The 21,661-nt window shown below is 38.0% G+C and overlaps 1 protein-coding gene across 1 annotated transcript in view; it reads left to right on the top strand.

Moving 5' to 3' along the window:
* The first annotated feature begins 18,035 nt into the window (after positions 1-18,035).
* LOC128641666 (testis-expressed protein 47-like) overlaps positions 18,036-21,661 on the top strand; it is a 37,447-nt gene continuing 33,821 nt past the window's right edge. The window contains exon 1 of the mRNA XM_053694199.1: positions 18,036-18,281. Within this exon, the coding sequence (XP_053550174.1) occupies positions 18,036-18,281 (246 nt within the window). The remainder of the gene's footprint in view (positions 18,282-21,661) is intronic.

The following is a 21,661-nucleotide window of genomic DNA, read 5'->3' as shown; positions in this document are numbered from 1 at the left end:
TGATGGAGGTGGTGCAACTCCCCCAAGCAATTCAATAGAGTCCAAAGATACAGCAGCACTCACAAATTAACAAACTTCCATATTTATTGGGACACCAAGGTAAAAAGTACACAACGTTTCGGACCTCTAGGCTGCGATCTGATATACGGCGCAGGTTTCGGCGCAAGCTTGGAAACCTGCACCGCCCGTAGTTTCAGCTTGCAACTCAAGCTATCTTATATACGACGCCGTCAGATGCTAAAGTGCCGTAACTCTGACAAACCAGCGATGTCCAGAAATCTGCGTAAGTACAAATTTCTGGAGTCGCCAGTGACTTACGGCACTTTAGAAACTGCCGCTGCATAAAAAACCTGACTAAGTTATTAAATCTCCTGTTACTGTCTAACACGCCTCCCAAACATAGCCCGACACGTATACCCCTCTATCCGCAATCCCCCCTCTCACTCCTAATAATAAATATATTAACCCCTAAACCGCCGCTCCCGGACCCCGCCGCCAACTACATTATCTATATTACCCCCTAATCCCCCTACACCGCCGCAAGCTACATTATCTATATTACCCCCTAATCTGAGCCCCCTACACCGCCGCTAGCTACATTAACTATATTGCCCAATAATATGATCCCCCTACACGGCCGCCACCTATTTAAACTATATTAACCCCTAATATGATCCCCCTACACCGCCGCCACCTATATTATATGTACTACCCCCTAATCTGACCCCCTTACACCGCCGCCACCTATATTAAAATTATTTACCCCAATCTAATCCCGCTATACCGCCACCACCTATATTAAAATTATTCACCCCTAATCTAATCCCCCTATACCGCCGCCACCTACATTAAATTAATTAACCCCTAAAATACTAAAATTTCCCTACCACTAAACCTAAGTCTAACCCTACAAATAGCCCTGAAAAGGGCTTTTTGCGTGGCATTGCCCCAAAGTAACCAGCTCTATTGCCAGCCCTTAAAAGGGCTTTTTGCGGGGCATTGCCCCAAAGTAATCAGCTCTTTTGCCTGTAATCTAAATCCCCCTACACTGCCGCCACCTATAATAAATGTATTACCCCCTAATCTAATCCGCCTACACTGCCGCCACCTATATTATAATTATTAACCCCTAATCTAATCCCCCTATACTGCCGTCACCTATATTAAATTTATTAACCCCTAATCTAATCCACCTATATTAACTATATTAACCCTAATTTTATTAGGGTTAATATAGCTAATTTAGGCCTAGATTTGGAGTTTGGCGTTAGCCGTGAAAACCAGCGTTAGAGGCTCCTAACGCTGGTTTTAGGCTACCGCCGGTATTTGGAGTCAGTGATTAAAGGGTCTAACGCTCACTTTTCAGCCGCGACTTTTCCATACCGCAGATCCCCTTACGTCAATTGCGTATCCTATCTTTTCAATGGGATCTTTCTAACGCTGGTATTTAGAGTCGTTTCTGAAGTGAGCGTTAGAGCTCTAACGACAAAACTCCAGCCGCCGGAAAATAGCAGGAGTTAAGAGCTTTCTGGGCTAACGCCGGTTCATAAAGCTCTTAACTACTGTGCTCTAAAGTACACTAACACCCATAAACTACCTATGTACCCCTAAACCGAGGTCCCCCCACATCGCCGCCACTCGATTTAAATTTTTTAACCCCTAATCTGCCGACCGCCACCTACGTTATACTTATGTACCCCTAATCTGCTGCCCCTAACCCCGCCGACCCCTGTATTACATTTATTAACCCCTAACCTGCCCCCCACAACGTCGCCGCCAGCTACTTACAATAATTAACCCCTAATCTCCCGACCGCAAAGCGCCGCCACCTACGTTATCCTTATGTACCCCTAATCTGCTGCCCCTAACACCGCCGACCCCTATATTATATTTATTAACCCCTAATCTGCCCCCCTCAATGTCGCCGACACCTGCTTACACTTATTAACCCCTAATCTGCCGAGCGGACCTGAGCGCTACTATAATAAAGTTATTAACCCCTAATCCGCCTCACTAACCCTATAATAAATAGTATTAACCCCTAATCTGCCCTCCCTAACATCGTCGACACCTAACTTCAATTATTAACCCCTAATCTGACGACCGGAGCTCACCGCTACTATAATAAATGGATTAACCCCTAAAGCTAAGTCTAACCCTAACACTAACACCCCCCTAAATTAAATATAATTTAAATCTAACGAAATAAATGAACTCTTATTAAATAAATTAATCCTATTTAAAGCTAAATACTTACCTGTAAAATACATCCTAATATAGCTACAATATAAATTATAATTATATTATAGCTATTTTAGGATTTATATTTATTTTACAGGCAACTTGGTAATTATTTTAACCAGGTACAATAGCTATTTAATAGTTACCTAGTTAAAATAATAACAAATTTACCTGTAAAATAAATCCTAACCTAAGATATAATTAAACCTAACACTACCCTATCAATAAATTAATTAAACACAATTCCTACAAATAACTACAATGAAATAAACTAGCTAAAGTACAAAAAATAAAAAAGAACTAAGTTACAAAAAATAAAAAAATATTTACAAACATAAGAAAAATATTACAACAATTTTAAAATAATTACACCTACTCTAAGCCCCCTAATAAAATAACAAAGCCCCCCAAAATAAAAAATTCCCTACCCTATTCTAAATTAAAAAAGGTAAAAGCTCTTTTACCTTACCAGCCCTGAACAGGGCCCTTTGCGGGGCATGCCCCAAGAATTTCAGCTCTTTTGCCTGTAAAAAAAACCATACAATACCCCCCCCCCAACATTACAACCCACCACCCACATACCCCTAATCTAACCCAAACCCCCCTTAAATAAACCTAACACTAAGCCCCTGAAGATCTTCCTACCTTGTCTTCACCATCCAGGTTCACCGATCCGTCCTGAAGAGCTCCTCCGATGTCCTGATCCAAGCCCAAGCGGGGGGCTGAAGAGGTCCATGATCCGGTCAAAGTCTTCATCCAAGCGGGGCAGAAGAGGATCTTCCATCCGATTGAAGTCTTCATCCAGGCGGCATCTTCTATGGTCTTCTATCCGGAGCGAAGCGGCAGGATCCTGAAGACCTCCAGCGCGGAACATCCATCCGGCCCGACGACTGAACGACGAATGACTGTTCCTTTAAGGGACGTCATCCAAGATGGCGTCCCTCGAATTCCGATTGGCTGATAGGATTCTATCAGCCAATCGGAATTAAGGTAGGAATTTTCTGATTGGCTGATGGAATCAGCCAATCAGAATCAAGTTCAATCCGATTGGCTGATCCAATCAGCCAATCAGATTGAGCTCGCATTCTATTGGCTGTTCCGATCAGCCAATAGAATGCGAGCTCAATCTGATAGGCTGATTGGATCAGCCAATCGGATTGAACTTGATTCTGATTGGCTGATTCCATCAGCCAATCAGAAAATTCCTACCTTAATTCCGATTGGCTGATAGAATCCTATCAGCCAATCGGAATTTGAGGGACGCCATCTTGGATGACGTCCCTTAAAGGAACAGTCATTCGTCGTTCAGTCGTCGGGCCGGATGGATGTTCCGCGCTGGAGGTCTTCAGGATCCTGCCGCTTCGCTCCGGATAGAAGACCATAGAAGATGCCGCCTGGATGAAGACTTCAATCGGATGGAAGATCCTCTTCTGCCCCGCTTGGATGAAGACTTTGACCGGATCATGGACCTCTTCAGCCCCCCGCTTGGGCTTGGATCAGGACATCGGAGGAGCTCTTCAGGACGGATTGGTGAACCTGGATGGTGAAGACAAGGTAGGAAGATCTTCAGGGGCTTAGTGTTAGGTTTATTTAAGGGGGGTTTGGGTTAGATTAGGGGTATGTGGGTGGTGGGTTGTAATGTTGGGGGGGGGTATTGTATGTTTTTTTTTACAGGCAAAAGAGCTGAAATTCTTGGGGCATGCCCCGCAAAGGGCCCTGTTCAGGGCTGGTAAGGTAAAAGAGCTTTTACCTTTTTTAATTTAGAATAGGGTAGGGAATATTTTATTTTGGGGGGCTTTGTTATTTTATTAGGGGGCTTAGAGTAGGTGTAATTATTTTAAAATTGTTGTAATATTTTTCTTATGTTTGTAAATATTTTTTTATTTTTTGTAACTTAGTTCTTTTTTATTTTTTGTACTTTAGCTAGTTTATTTAATTGTAGTTATTTGTAGGAATTGTGTTTAATTAATTTATTGATAGTGTAGTGTTAGGTTAATTGTAGGTAATTGTAGGTAGTTTATTTAATTAATTTATTGATAGGGCAGTGTTAGGTTTAATTATATCTTAGGTTAGGATTTATTTTACAGGTAAATTTGTTATTATTTTTTTTTTTTTTTTTTTTTAATATGTTTTTATTGAGATATAATGAAAGGCATACATCAGTTATATAAATAAATTTTTGCACTACATGTTACATACGGTAAAGGTTTCAATGTTCCTGGAGTAGCAAAATAGACATATAAGAAATGAGAAAAAAAAAAAAAACAACAGTTTACATACCATGTAGACATTGTATATAGAGTATGCCCAACGCTAAGAGACCCTCTAAAAGCGTTAAAGTAGAGGAAGGTAAATATTGGCCAAAAAGACCATCTTTGGATCTCATCATTATACCTCAGTTTTATAACCTTTAAAATGTAGGATGTAATACATTAAACATGCTATAACAAAATCAAAATCAGAACCCCCTTAATAATAATAAGCAGGAACCATACTAGAGCCTTCCGACCCACACATCGAGGTATTAACTGCTATATATCTGGTCTCAAAAAGGCCTCTGATATATGTTGATGGAAGAAAAACTCAGCAGGTATAAGTCAAGCAGACCTATTGGCCTGATCAAAATGGGTGGGTTCCGTATTACAGTACAATATGAAATAGGAAGGGATACTAAGGGGGTAATGATAGGTGCGGTATAAGCAAGAGAAACCGCTTTTTTAATTCTCCTAAAAGTAGGAGACATATTATGAAATAGTAGGGGGGGGGAGGTGGTAAAATAAATACAATGAATGGAATATATGCCAGAGGAGACTTTCAGGGTGTTGGGCGCCAATTATATGATGTTACTATGTTGAGGAGGAGAGCAAGTAAAACTGTAAGGAAGGCAGGGTGAGTATTGAGATTATAGACTCAGCTAGCTAGTATTATTGATCAGACCTGCTGATCTAAATGGAGTAGGTAAAGTCAGTACTTTGGTACTAAGAGAGTAAAAAAGTTGTGGTGATTCTTTTGCGTCTAGGGTGAAAAAGGGTTTACTAGGAATATTGTACAATTAACAAGTGGTTGGCCTATGTAAACTAAATATAGACATCATTAAACTTTGGGGGGATCAGAGTTATTGCTATTGTAAAGCATAAGCAAAACATGGTGGAGAATTTTTTGTTCTGGGAGTTAGACTTATAGGGTGTAAAATGATAAGTTAAACTTAGTGGGGAAGGGGAAGGGTGTGTAAATCATTCTGATATACCAAGATAGAGCTTGGTATTGGGGATATATAGTTACAAACATATAGTATATTCGCCAATTTAATATAAAAGTATGATTATAGCAACATTGCTTCTATGGGAGTACGGGATAGGGGCATAAATCAGCCTTTATGGCAATAATATATCTTAGCACCCATGTTAGTTGGATATGGGCCCTATATCCAACAATAGGCTATTGTGTCAAAATTAGTTATCCCCTTCCCTCAAATGCAGTAAATAGGCAGCTACCAGGTTCTCTACATGTCAGAACAATTTAAACTTATATGAGCATAGAAGAGAAAAGTATACATACTCAGAGTAGTGTTATGAAAGGCAATACTTGTGGTGGTGGAAACATACCACCCATCGACAACAAAACAGTATGAAACAATCACATAACTGCAACATGGTGAGATGAGGGACACATAACTATTGTATATCCATAAAACCTTTAGGTACTCTAATAAATAAAACTAGGTAATCATGCAAAGGTCAATCAACAGCAGCAAACCAGCTTACATGTGTAATAGGTAAAGATGAGGTAAGGTAACTGTCTGTGACTGGTGTATCAACTATTATCTAGGAGCATAGCTAGATATATTTGGCTTATGATGGCAGAGAAACATACATAATTAATATGAGCACTATATGAAATTACTATACCTCTATCTACTAGAATATTGTAGGATAAAGTCTTATACGTGAGACATATGTAGAGTGCATCAACTACCCTTAAACCTCTCAAGTAAATTAGATATATGAGAAAGTAGGACTGTGGGAAAGCACACCATATACCTATTTAACACAATTAAACATAAGAGTATAAAACTGTAGGGCATATATAAAGTGAACCTGATACCAGTCAATGCTTAAACAGGTTTGTACAGAATTAGGGCACACAGCATATAGAGAGAGAATGAAAACAGATGCATGCTAACTGAGAGCTTGACTATATAATAAAAACAGGAACAATGTGTGCAATATTGGGAGTACAAAGCATCTGGAGGGAAAGCAAACTATCTGAGCCAAGGACCTGTATCAATAAAGGTCTATCCTCACTGTGCGAAATGTTAAAGACAAGGGTAAATTATCACTGAAGGTACTGGAGATTACTTTAATGGGTCTATACTATCATACTGGATGCAGTTGCTCTCTTAAAGAGCAGCTAGAGTCCTCTTGTGAGCAACGTCTAATTTAGCTGTATGAGGTGGAGACAGTACATTCCAGAGTCAGCACTGATTAGGTATCAACAATTTAAAAATTTAAAACTAACTATCATCCTAGTTTAATACACAGCAACAGCAAAACATTGTCTAAGAGAGTTACACAAATGTGTTAGGTGCTCACAGTGATACCATGTATGTTCTGGTAGTACAAATTTTCATCCGGAGTGGAGCAGTATGGAAGAGAAGGACCAGGGTAAGAGTTAGTCAATCTTTTAGCAGATCATTCTCACACCCATCAGAGAAAAAAAACCTGTTAATCTAGCCAACACCCAGTCGGAACCAACTCCTGTGTTGCACGTTGATCGGGCAGTTCAGAACACTCAGCGACAGGATCAACACTAATTGAATTCCACCCGGCAGTAAAACAAGCGATGCCATGTCGCATGTGCTTTCAAGGGAGCTGTGGTAGGTTGTGCTGCTCATATGACCGTAGACATCGAAGATGCTATGAGATTTCAGGCCCCCGGTGTATTCTGTTGTGTCCCAGGATGTGATCTCTTGATCAGATATACTCTGATTAAATAGTGAGGAGTAGCCGGTATCTAAAGTGTCTAGGTACGTGTTGGCTGGCGTTACCATTATGGACAGTCCCTTTATCTCCTGTAGTAACGGGGTCTCTATAGTTGCGGTCTGTTTCTGCATGAGCTCTTCACACTGTCTAGGTATCTCATGCCCAGTCAGACTCTGTGTGTCCGCTGTCGCTAGAGAGTAGGCTCCGAGTTCCGGGGTGGCAGTTTGAAGTGGGGTCAGAGGAGCATGGTGGACCGGTAAGGCCAAAGATGGCGTCTCATCGTGTGTGCTCATATCAACTGAGTCCAATGACTCCCCGGTTCCTGGCTTCACCTGCATAGCTAGTGGGGGTAAAGAATCCAATGGTCTACCCACCTCATAGGGCCCAGAACGCTGCGTGACTCTGTCAAAGTGTGTCGCATAGCCCCCGGCACATTGTATAGGGTCTGTGTTCTTAGCTGCGTGATTCAGCTGCGGCGAGAGGGCTAGTAGTAGCGACTCTAGATCGTCCCTCATACTCTTAAAGTGCTGCTTCAGGAGTTGTTGGGTACGTTGCTCCCAAATTACCAGGGCCTCCATATCAGCAGCTCCTCTGAAATGTAGATGCTGTCTGGAATCTCCTCGTGGTGCCGTTTAAAAGCGGGGATCGGCGTTGCGCTCAATAAGCGAAGTATCTTCAGTTATATGAAGTATACAATAGATAATATTAGCTTTCTAAGGTTAAATGGGAAAAATTTGGGCTCTTTATATATCCTTTAAGACCAATAATTATATCTAAGAACCCGGAGCTGCACAGACACACGTCCAGCTCTCTCAGCAGTTGGCTCCGCCCCCAATTTGTTATTATTTTAACTAGGTAACTATTAAATAGCTATTGTACCTGGTTAAAATAATTACCAAGTTGCCTGTAAAATAAATATTAATCCTAAAATAGCTACAATATAATTATAATTTATATTGTAGCTCTATTAGGATGTATTTTACAGGTAAGTATTTAGCTTTAAATAGGAATAATTTATTTAATAAGAGTTAATTTATTTCGTTAGATTTAAATTATATTTAATTTAGGGGGGTGTTAGTGTTAGGGTTAGACTTAGCTTTAGGGGTTAATCCATTTATTATAGTAGCGGTGAGCTCCGGTCGTCAGATTAGGGGTTAATAATTGAAGTTAGGTGTCGACGATGTTAGGGAGGGCAGATTAGGGGTTAATACTATTTATTATAGGGTTAGTGAGACGGATTAGGGGTTAATAACTTTATTATAGTAGCGCTCAGGTCCGCTCGGCAGATTAGGGGTTAATAAGTGCAGGCAGGTGTCGGCAACGTTGTGGGGGGCAGATTAGGGGTTAATAAATATAATATAGGGGTCGGCGATGTTAGGGCAGCAGATTAGGGGTACATAGGGATAACGTAGGTTGCGGCGGTTTACGGAGCGGCAGATTAGGGGTTAAAAAAAATATGCAGGGGTCAGCGATAGCGGGAGCGGCAGATTAGGGGTTAATAAGTGTAAGGCTAGGGGTGTTTAGACTCGGGGTACATGTTAGAGTGTTAGGTGCAGACGTAGGAAGTGTTTCCCCATAGGAAACAATGGGGCTGCGTTAGGAGCTGAACGCTGCTTTTTTGCAGGTGTTAGGTTTTTTTTCAGCTCAAACAGCCCCATTGTTTCCTATGGGGATATCGTGCACGAGCACGTTTTTGAGGCTGGCCGCGTCCGTAAGCAACTCTGGTATCGAGAGTTGCATTTGCGGTAAAAATGCTCTACGCTCCTTTTTTGGAGCCTAACGCAGCATTTGTTTGAACTCTCGATACCAGAGTTAAATTTATGGTGCGGCCAGAAAAAAGCCCGCGGAGCGTTAACAGCCCATCTACCGCCAAACTCCAAATCTAGGCCATAGTTATTATATTATATATATTAACTATATTAACCCTATCTAACTCTAACACCCCTAACTTAATTATTATTAAAATAAATCTAAATAATATTAATAATATTAACTAAATTATTCCTATTTAAAACTAAATACTTACCTATAAAATAAACCCTAAGATAGCTACAATATAATTAATAATTACATTGTAGCTATTTTAGGGTTTATATTTATTTTACAGGTAACATTGGTATTTATTTTAACTAGGTACAATAGCTATTAAATAGTTAATAACTATTTAATAGCTACCTAGTTAAAATAATTACCAATTTACCTGTAAAATAAATCCTAACCTAAGTTACAAATACACCTACACTATCAATAAATTAAATAAACTACAAATATCTAAACTAAAATACAATTAAATACACTAAACTAAATTGCAAAAACAAACACTAAATTACAAAAAAATAAAATACAAGATTTTTAAGCTAATTACACCTATTCTAAGCCCCCTAATAAAATAACAAAGCCCCCCAAAATAAAAAAATGTCCCTACCCTAATCTAAATTACAAAAGTAAACAGCTCTATTATATTACCAGCCCTTAAAAGGGCCTTTTGTGGGGCATTGTCCCAAAGTAATCAGCTCTTTAGCCTGTAAAAAAAACAACAATCCCCCCCATTACAACCCACCACCCACATACCCCTATTCTAACCCACCCAATCCCCCCTTAAAAAAACCTAAGTCTAACCCCCAAGTGCTCCTTACCTGTCCTGAAGACTGGCGGAGAAGGTCCTGTTCCAGGCGGAGAAGTCTTCTTCCAGGCGGCGACCTCTTCTTCTTCCAGGATCCAGCCGGCGCGGAGCGGAGGAGTTGAAGACCGATGACCACGGACCTGAAGACCGTCCATCTGGAACTGAAGACCGGCGATGCTGGAACTGAAGATCAGCGACGCTGGAACTGAAGTCTGCTAGAACTGAAGACCGGAGCCGGAGCGTGGAGGATCCTCTTCATACGATCGCCGCCGTACACTGAATAGGAATTCAAGGTACGTGATTAAAAATGGCGTCCCTTGAATTCCTATTGGCTGATTTGAGCCTTTAAATTCAAATCAGCCAATCGGATGCGAGCTACTGTAATTCTATTGGCTGATTTGAATAGCCAATAGAATAAGAACTACTGTAATTCTATTGGCTGATTAGAAGAGCTAAAAAAGATAAAAGAGCTAAAAAAAAACTTTTCTTATGATAAAATAAGGTTTTATTTTTTAAGGCAACAAACTGAGATCACAAACTTCTGATGATGTTTTATCATGAAATCAATTTGTTTTCTTGAGAATAAATAAACTTGTTTTCATGAGATAACAATCTTGTTTTACAGAGATAAACTTTTTTTTTCCTGGGATAATGAACTTGTTTCCTCTTGAAAATATATTTATTTTATGAGATAACAAATTGGTTTTCTCTAGAAAAAAATAATAAATAATTTCCTGAGATAATAAACTTGATTTTCTGATTTAACAAACTTGTTTTCTGATAAAAACAAATGTTTTTTTCTCAGGAAACAAGATGTTTTATCTCAGGAAAACAAGTCTTCATAAGGATACAAGTCAGTTATAAAAAAAATATATATGTTTGTTATCTCATGAAAGCAAGTTTTTTATCCCAGGAAAGAAGTCTATTATCTCTGGAAAACAAGTTTGTTATTTTATGGAAACAATTTGTTTTCATGAAGTTACAAGTCAGTTATGAAAGGAAAATATGTTTGTTATCTAAATTAAACAAATTTTTATCTCAGGAACACAACATGCCGTCCTAACAGTGATTAGCTTCAACATCATTAGGATGGCATGCAATGACGCGTTTCTCGGCCAAAAAAACAAAGGCCTGTTTTCATCAGGCATCAAGGCAGCGAGATCCACATTGGCATCACATACACCCGACTCAATTCTATTCACTATACACCCTCCTTTTTCTCCTGCCTGATGAAACGGCACTTTGTTTTTATGGCCGAGAAACGCGTTGCAGCAATGTTTTAATAAAGAAGTTTTTACCACGACCCGGTTCACAGTGTCCACAACTAGGACTTTCTATTTGTAGCCGCAGGGCAGAGTTCTCCAGCACATTCAGTTTGCAACTCTTGCTCCCTTTGCCGGTCACGTTGATACTGCGTGCGGAAGATCACCAGCATCAAGGACCTGTGGAGATCGTTACCTGGAACTGTACCTTTGTTGCCGGATATATCCATGTCTCCAGTGTACTGACTGCTGTTGAATGTTAGCCTGCTCGTATGCACCTTATTCACCTAGGGTGTCACCAGTTTGTGAGTAGCATTCATACTTCTCCAACATTTCAGCACCTTTTTTTTACAAGTTCCACTATGAGGTGCCCCTTTTGTCTTTTTTATATCTCTGTACAGCTTAACCATCACACCGTGGGATAACAGAGGAGCTTGATGACCATAATACCACTTGTTTAACCAAAAACATTTTTGGGACATACTATATACGCATCTTTATATGTTTTTATATTGTATTTGATTTCCATATTATTTTTTTCCACAACAATTATCTGTCATACGCACTCCCTTTTAGATATCCCTAAGGATATCGCTTTTTACATTGAAATCACATGATCGCATTGAGGATCATGTGATTTCATTTTTACTAATAGTGTTTACACTATAGGACCGGGTTAGGAAAACAATTGTGTTATCTCGAGAAATCAAGTTTGTTGTCTCAGGAAAGTAATTTGTTACCTCAGGAAAACCAACTTGTTTTAATGATAAAAGAAGTTTGTTTAAAAAAAAAAAAAAGTTTGTTATCCCAGGAAAGCAAGTTTGCATTCTGCAGAAAAAGAGGATACAAGTCTGTTATCAAAGGAAAAATATGTTTATTATATCAGGAAAACATTTTTTTTATTTCAATGTTTGTTATCTCAAGAAAACAATTTATCTCAGTTAAATAATTTTGTGATTTCAATAAAACAACCAATGTGATGCACTAACTACAAGAAAATTAACTGATTCTGCACACAAAGGGTTAAACTTAAATTATTATTATTTTTCCCCAACAAAGGTCCAGATTACGAGTGGAGCAGAAACGTTTGCACCTGAGCGATAAGGGGTTTATCGCGGGTGTTTGTGCTCATCAGCCTTACCACTAGTATTACAAGTTGAAAGTAAACGCGATCACTTGAGCGTAATTGCAATTTACGCTAGAATGATTACCGTGACTTCAGAGCTTTGGTCAACTGTTTCACAAACCAAAAAAGTTGCAAAAAAGCACATCAAAATACATTACAAAGTACAGTTAAACTCATAATAACACTATGTAATAAAAATTATTAAAAAAACATATTGCACACAAAAGTTATAAAAGCTCAGATATGAGGTCTCAGGTGTTAAAAAAAAAAAGCAGGCAAAAGGCTTTATCATAGAGATACATACAGATACATGTCTAAACATGGAAATGTATGTACATATATATGTAAATATGTATGTATTTATTGCAGTGGGCTATTGGCAGTTTGAGGGTTAAGTAGTGTAGGGTTAGTTTGCGGTGGTGGGTAATGTCAGTTTGGGGGTACATATGTATATTTATTAGGCTTGGTGCTATATATTTTAAAGTGATCCTTCACTTTATATCGCCAGTGTTGGTGCTGATGAATAGTAAAATGCTTCTCGGCAATGCTGTCTAATCAGTAATGTTTTCATTGCTGAATATCTTGAAGGGTTTCTCAACATCGCATTGGATCCCTTTTGAATATATCTCTGCCTTGCAGCACTTTCGATCATCAGGGCCTGTGTGTGTATGTGAGGGTGATCTCACTATATAGGGTGAGGGTGATACAAATTAGAAGAAGTGATTCAAATCCGAGGTAGATAAAAAAGAAGGCTTTATTGATATACATCCATATAAAAACACATGTTAGAGTAGGACTAACAGGTGTTACGCGTTTCGGCTGGGTGCCGTATTCATAAAACTGTGGGTGCACTAGCTGACAGAGATTAAAAAGCATGCTCTAAGAGATAATTGGTTGATGTAGACACACCTACCAAAAAGTATTAACTCATACCACACCAATAGTACAATTGCATATATATATATACATAAAAAGTTTTCAAGAGCAGGACTTAAAATGGTAATGAAACCTAAGAGAATATGTTACAACATATTGAAATAGAACATGTGAATTGAGGAGAAGTAAGACCTGAAAGAATTATACAATATAATATAATATGTTACCATTGTTACACACTCCAAAAGACATATTAATTGTATATAAAGAGAGCAATGTTCCATAATGTAAAGTTTAAGACCCTTAACACGTTAATATACAACAATACATGGCATGTTAATATACAAAACAATGCATATACGCGTGTATACACACACAAAAAACACACAAAGAACACCTGTGAATGTGTGTTATATAGCATTTAATCGGTATATGTATGTGTGTGTACGCGCATATATACAAGGATATAGGATGTGTGTACGTTGGTAAGTTTAAAGGCAATAAGTCACAAGGTTAATTTACCATAAAATAACTTCCTGAGAGTGGCTAAATAAAAAAAACATATAATACAAAACATATAATACAAAAATAGTATAAATGTGATAAGGATAAGGATATTATAGAGATGAACTGACTTCACTATATCTATAAATATCAATATCAAATTATGTTCCATTATATCACATCTAATATTATTATATACTATTTTTGTAGATGTTAACAAGAAGTAATGGCAACAGTAGCAACAACAGGTGGGATTTAAACGACTTAGATTTAAATCTAAATTGGATATAGATATCTAAACCTACTCTGTTATGAACCTCCAATAGAATTGAACTGAATAAACAAACTAAATTGTTATTAAATTAATCAAAGATAATTTTATCCACTGAAAAAGATAAATGGATTTAATTTAATTTAATTTAAATTTAAATAAATAAATAAATAAATAAATAAAGTACAATTCAATGCAATTCAATCTAGAGTGACACAACTTATTTCCAATGATTGATTATGTCATATTCTGAATTAAAACCATGTGGAATTTGGGTTTTTAGTTTCATAATCCAATAGACTTCTTGTCGTGCAAGGAGGTTATCCCTATCACCCCCTCTTGTAGGCAATGTGACCACCTCTATTGCTCGCCATTTAAAAGATGAAACATCCTTTTGATGGACTTCCAAAAAATGTCTCGATAGGGCTGAACACGGTTTTTCATATTTTATGTACCCTAAGTGTTCACGTATACGGGTTCTAACATCCCGACTGGTCATGCCAACATACTGTTTTGAGTGTTCTGTACACTCAATAAGGTATATTACATAGCTGGTAGAACATTTCACACATCCTTTTGTGAGGAAGGATTCACTGGTTTTACAAGAGTAAAATTCTCTGCCCTCAATCACATAATCACATGCTTTGCATCTGTGGTTGCCGCATTTATATGTGCCGTTTACAAGAAGCCATGAGCTAGCACTTTTCGTTTTATTTGGTAATTGGCTAGGGGCAAGAATGTTACCCAGAGTAAGATTGCGTGAGTACACACACTTGAATCCTCTCTCAACTGTTTCTTTAAGGCAATTATCCCCCAATAAAATTGGGAAATATTTTTTCACAATGTCACATACCGATGAATAATCTGAGGAATATTTAGTGATGAATAAGAGATCTTTATCTTCACTATTCTTGCATACTTGGGTATGTAAAGAAGGTCTACCATCTTCCCAAGTTTTTTTGGCCAGATGATTGAGCATTCTAGTAGGATACCCACGTGATTTTAGTCTTTCCTTTATATTTGTACTTTCAATCTGGAAGTCCTGATCTTTGCTACAAATCCTGCGTGCCCTGAGGAATTGACTTTTAGCAATTCCCTTAAACACGTGTGAAGGATGGGCACTTTTTTTGTGCAGGATAGTGTTAGCAGAGATCGGCTTTCTATAGAGGGTAGAATGAATCTTATTATCTGTACAATTTCCACTTAGAGTGACATCCAGAAAATTCACTTGTGTCTTATGCCATTCGAAGGTGAAATTGAGGCCATTGTCACTGTTATTAAGGTATCTGACAAATTCAGATGCTCTGTTTTCCGTAGATGTCCAAATGAAAATAAGATCGTCTATAAACCGCCTGAAAACAACTATTTCCTCTCTGAAGGGGTTCTCCTCATTGTATAGGAATGTTCGTTCCAGCCAACCCATAAATAAGTTAGCAAAAGAGGGGGCAAATTTTGCCCCCATTGCTGTGCCTTGTTTTTGTAGATAGAACACCCCCTCAAAGAGGAAATAGTTGTGCTTCAGAAGAAATTGAGTGACCCTCAATAGATAATCAATAGTTGTATCAGACATGCCTGGATCTTTTAAAAGAAAGAATTTTATAGCTTCCAGGCCCATGTCATGAGGGATACTGGAGTACAGCGATACCACATCGATGGTGAGCCAGCTGTACTCCTGTTTCCACTCGATATCATCAAGTAGTTTCAAAACGTGAGTAGTGTCTCTGATATGGCTGGGTAAAGCTTGTACAAAAGGTTGAAGGATTTTATCCAGCCAGTCACAAAGAGGTTCTAGCAAAGAACCGATACCGGATACAATGGGTCGGCCCTTGATATTGCTCAAACTTTTGTGGACTTTGGGCAGGTGATGGAAGACGGGTGTTAGGGGATGTTTGACATATAAAGTATCTGCTGTCTGTTTATCCAGAATACCCAAAGATATCCCGTCATCCAAAACCTGCCCAAGTTCATATTGAAAATCAACTACTGGATTACGCTTTAAAATAGAATAAACATTGGTGCCACTCAATTGGCGTAAAGCTTCATTGACATAATGTGTACGATCCATAACCACCACACTACCCCCCTTATCTGATTGACGAATCACAATGGATTCATTGTTTTTTAATGAGGCAACAGCCTCGTTCTCTCTTTTAGAGAGGTTGTGTGGTGGTTTAGTTGTTTGTTGATTTAATAAGTGTAGATCTTCAACTACTCTTTTGTGAAACGTCTCTAGGGCTTTTCCCCTATTGTGTATCGGATAAAAATCACTACTTGGTTTTAATTTAGGTAGTTGGCAAGTGTAGTGTTCTGTGTAGGTGTCAGACTCAGCTTGTAAATTTTCCAATGTTATTACACTACAAGCTTCATCAAACCCCAAATTTGTGTGTCCGGCACTTGGATATTGTGTGATCCTTGTAGGTTGTTCTGGAACTTTGTTGGAATTAAAATATTTTTTAAGAGTTAGTTTCCTGACAAACCGGTTGACATCAATGATAGTTTGAAAAATGTCAAATCTTTTATCAGGACAAAAACCCAAACCATATTCCAGTACTTGTATTTCTGTCTTAGTCAAATTATATGTAGACACATTAATTACATTGCTGTTTTTTGATGGGTGTTTGTTTTTTGGTCCCTCAGTGTGTAGGGATGTAATTGTGCAGGTGGTTGTTTTGGGGGTAATTGTTGTTGTTTTTGTTTGTATTTTTGCTTCCCCCCACCCTCCTCCTGTATGTTTCTGGGCCACATGAAAAACCTGAGGTATCATCTCATTATCCATATTGTCATTACTACTCAAATTGTTTCTCCCTTTCATGTTATGGTTATATTGTGAGCTAGGGCCTTGTTTCAATGCTGAGGAATGGGGCATAGAGTTCTTATGTATAGCTCCCAAATTTGATTGATTAACACCACTAGTATGTACATCTAATGATGGAGGCTCTATATCATCAATATCAGTAAATTATTCAAATTCAGAATCAACAGCTGAGCCTTCATCACATGATGTAGATGCCACCTGTGATGATTGATCATCATCAGTCGTCTCAGGATCTGAGAAAGTCACCTTTTTCTTATGATTCTTAGACTTATTTTTATTTTTCTTAGGTAGTACAGGATCAGATTCCTCTCCTGAGGTGATAGCTAGTTGTTCAGTGTTGCTATTGGTATCATTAGTTCTGTTTTGATTATTTTTATTCTTATTACCCTGTTTTCTCTGAAAGTTATTTCTAAATCTCCTCTGTTTCTGCCACAGAAACACCTGACCATCACTGTAGTCTTTTTGGTCACATAAAAATTTAGAGTGTTTAGTGTGGATTAAATCTGTCCTAGATGTTTCCACTACTTCTCTAAGCATAGTATCAAATCTTTCATATTCCTCACTATCTCTATAACAATTTAAATCAGATTGTAATTTTGTAATATTATTTCTGATGCTAATTAGTTGTTCAGTTTTATATTTAACTAACATAGTCATCAAACGTAAAGAACATTCAGACAATATACTGTTCCATTCTCTGATAAATTCTGTGTCACTGACATCAAAATTTGGGAATTTTTTAACCCTTAAACCTCTTGGGATCATTTGTAACAATAGATATTTATTTAAGATCCATGAATCTAATTTAAGACGTACTTCTTTAAGTCTTAGGATCTCAAGATTGTAAAATAAATCACCTAATTTAACATCTTTAGACACAGTAGAAAAAAATTCCTCTAGTTCAAGCCCTTCCAAATCTTGATCATTTAAATGCTGCAATGAATAAAATTGTGTGGTATCATGTGTTAATTCCATATCAAAAAACGTGGATGAATGAAAAACAAAAGTAACCAATAATCAATAATAATAAGCAAATAAATAAATAAATATATAGCCAAAGAATATTAATGAGAAATAGTCCCAGATAGAATGAATGTAAGCATGCAGTTCTTTCAGTGTCCTTTTGGAAATTCCTTGGTATATATCTAATTTCAAGGAGTAGAGTCAAGAGAAAACAGAGGAGTTCGAGGATATATAAGAACAAGGAGTTGCACCAATCAAAGATATAAGTATCAATAACAGCAAAGTCCCGTATATATAGTAGTACAGCAATTGGAGTCCTCTATATCATTATAGGATAATACACAGTGAACCAGAGACAGCTTATATCCGGAGATGGAAGGCTCAAATCATAGTATTGTTACAAACCACTCACCCACGTATATCTTCCTTGTAGCCGGTGAGCATCCACAGCAGCTGAAACGGTGCCCTTCAAGCTCCTACTGCTCACCTATCATACTCGCCATCTTTAGAGGGGTTGGAAACCGGAGAACTTTACGTACCACAGCCTGTATAGCAAACACACAACTTTTCCGTGTGTATAAGGCTCTGCGGCGCAGCAATCTCCTGGTGCACTTCCCTGTGCGTATCCTCCAATGCCTCAAGAGAACAGCGGTCACGTGGGTGGGGTATGAGCCAATCAGATGAAGAAACTTGTCGTCCGGCTAGAGTGACTCCATACAGGATTGCCGGGATCACTGAACTGCAGCAACAACAAATTGGGAGTATACCAACGGAGATGAGATAATGTGAAGAAAGAACGCCTTGTCGTTCTTAGGAGCAGCATACAAATTAGAAGAAGTGATTCAAATCCGAGGTAGATAAAAAAGAAGGCTTTAAATGTGAGGGTGATCTCACTATATATCTGCATATTACTGTGTGTGTATGTGAGGGTGATCTCACTATATATCTGCATATTACTGTGTGTGTATGTGAGGGTAATCTCACTATATATTTGTATATTACTGTGTGTGTATGTGAGGGTGATCTCACTATATATCTGCATATTGCTGTGTGTGTATGTGAGGGTGATCTCACTATATATCTGCATATTGCTGTGTGTGTATGTGAGGGTGATCTCACTATATATCTGCATATTGCTGTGTGTGTATGTGAGGGTGATCTCACTATATATCTGCATATTACTGTGTGTGTATGTGAGGGTGATCTCACTATATATCTGCATATTACTGTGTGTGTATGTGAGGGTGATCTCACTATATATCTGCATATTACTGTGTGTGTATGTGAGGGTGATCTCACTATATATCTGCATATTGCTGTGTGTATGTGAGGGTGATCTCACTATATATTTGCATATTACTGTGTGTGTATGTGAGGGTGATCTCACTATATATCTGCATATTACTGTGTGTGTATGTGAGGGTAATCTCACTATATATTTGTATATTACTGTGTGTATATGTGAGGGTGATCTCGCTATATATCTGCATATTGCTGTGTGTGTATGTGAGGGTGATCTCGCTATATATCTGCATATTGCTGTGTGTGTATGTGAGGGTGATCTCGCTATATATCTGCATATTGCTGTGTGTGTATGTGAGGGTAATCTCACTATATATCTGCATATTGCTGTGTTTGTATGTGAGGGTGATCTCACTATATATCTGCATATTACTGTGTTTGTATGTGAGGGTGATCTCACTATATATCTGCATATTACTGTGTGTGTATGTGAGGGTGATCTCGCTATATATCTGCATATTGCTGTGTGTGTATGTGAGGGTAATCTCACTATATATCTGCATATTGCTGTGTTTGTATGTGAGGGTAATCTCACTATATATCTGCATATTGCTGTGTTTGTATGTGAGGGTGATCTCACTATATATCTGCATATTACTGTGTGTGTATGTGAGGGTGATCTCGCTATATATCTGCATATTGCTGTGTTTGTATGTGAGGGTGATCTCGCTATATATCTGCATATTGCCGTGTTTGTATGTGAGGGTGATCTCGCTATATATCTGCATATTGCCGTGTTTGTATGTGAGGGTAATCTCACTATATATCTGCATATTGCTGTGTTTGTATGTGAGGGTGATCTCGCTATATATCTGCATATTGCCGTGTTTGTATGTGAGGGTGATCTCGCTATATATTTGTATATTACTGTGTGTGTATGTGAGGGTGATCTCGCTATATATCTGCATATTACTGTGTGTGTATGTGAGGGTGATCTCACTATATATTTGCATATTACTATGTGTGTATGTGAGGGTACTCTCACTATATATCTACATATTACTGTGTTTATATGTGAGGGTAATCTCACTATATATTTGTATATTACTATGTGTGTATGTGAGGGTGATCTCACTACATATTTGTATATTACTGTGTGTATATGTGAGGGTGATCTCACTATATATCTGCATATTGCTGTGCATGTATGTGAGGGTGATCTCACTATATATTTGTATATTACTGTTTGTGTATGTGAGGGTGATCTCACTATATATCTGCATATTGCTGTGTGTGTATGTGAGGGTAATCTCACTATATATCTGCATATTGCTGTGTTTGTATGTGAGGGTGATCTCACTATATATTTGTATATTACTGTGTGTGTATGTGAGGGTACTCTCACTATATATCTGCATATTACTGTGTTTATATGTGAGGGTAATCTCACTATATATTTGTATATTACGGTGTGTGTATGTGAGGGTGATCTCACTACATATTTGTATATTACTGTGTGTGTATGTGAGGGTAATCTCACTATATATTTGTATATTACTGTGTGTATATGTGAGGGTGATCTCACTATATATCTGCATATTGCTGTGCATGTATGTGAGGGTGATCTCACTATATATTTGTATATTACTGTTTGTGTATGTGAGGGTGATCTCACTATATATCTGCATATTGCTGTGTGTGTATGTGAGGGTAATCTCACTATATATCTGCATATTGCTGTGTTTGTATGTGAGGGTGATCTCACTATATATTTGTATATTACTGTGTGTGTATGTGAGGGTACTCTCACTATATATCTGCATATTACTGTGTTTATATGTGAGGGTAATCTCACTATATATTTGTATATTACGGTGTGTGTATGTGAGGGTGATCTCACTATATATGTGTATATTACTGTGTGTGTATGTGAAGGTGATCTCACTATATATTTGTATATTACTGTGTGTGTATGTGAGGGTAATCTCACCATATATTTGTATATTGCTGTGTGTGTATGTGAGGGTGATCTCCCTGTTTATCTGCATATCACTGTGTGCGTATGTGAGGGTGATCCTCCTGCCCCTCACTGTGTGTGTATGTGAGGGTGATCTCCCTGTTTATCTGCATATTACTGTGTGTGTATGTGAGGGTGATCTCCCTGCTTATCTGCATATTACTGTGTGTGTATGTGAGGGTGATCTCCCTGCTTAGCTGCATATTACTGTGTGTGTATGTGAGTGTGATCTCCCTGCAATCTCCATTTTACTGTGTGTGTATGTGAGGGTGATCTCCCTGCATATCTGCATATTACTGTGTGTTTATGTGAGGGTGATCTCACTATATATTTGCATATTGCTGTGTGTGTATGTGAGGGTGATCTCACTATATATTTGCATATTACTGTGTGTGTATGTGAGGATGATCTCACTATATATCTGCATATTACTGTGTGTGTATGTGAGGGTGATCTCACTATATATCTGCATATTGCTGTGTGTGTATGTGGGGGTAATCTCACTATATATTTGTATATTACTGTGTGTGTATGTGAGGGTGATCTCACTATATATCTGCATATTGCTGTGTGTGTATGTGAGGGTAATCTCACTATATATCTGCATATTGCTGTGTTTGTATGTGAGGGTGATCTCACTATATATTTGTATATTACTGTGTGTGTATGTGAGGGTACTCTCACTATATATCTACATATTACTGTGTTTATATGTGAGGGTAATCTCACTATATATTTG

Source organism: Bombina bombina, chromosome 11 (genome assembly GCF_027579735.1).
Source record: "Bombina bombina isolate aBomBom1 chromosome 11, aBomBom1.pri, whole genome shotgun sequence".
Taxonomy (NCBI): domain Eukaryota; kingdom Metazoa; phylum Chordata; class Amphibia; order Anura; family Bombinatoridae; genus Bombina; species Bombina bombina.
The sequence above is the reverse complement of the archived record's forward strand: the minus strand, read 5'-3'. Positions and strand labels throughout refer to the sequence as shown.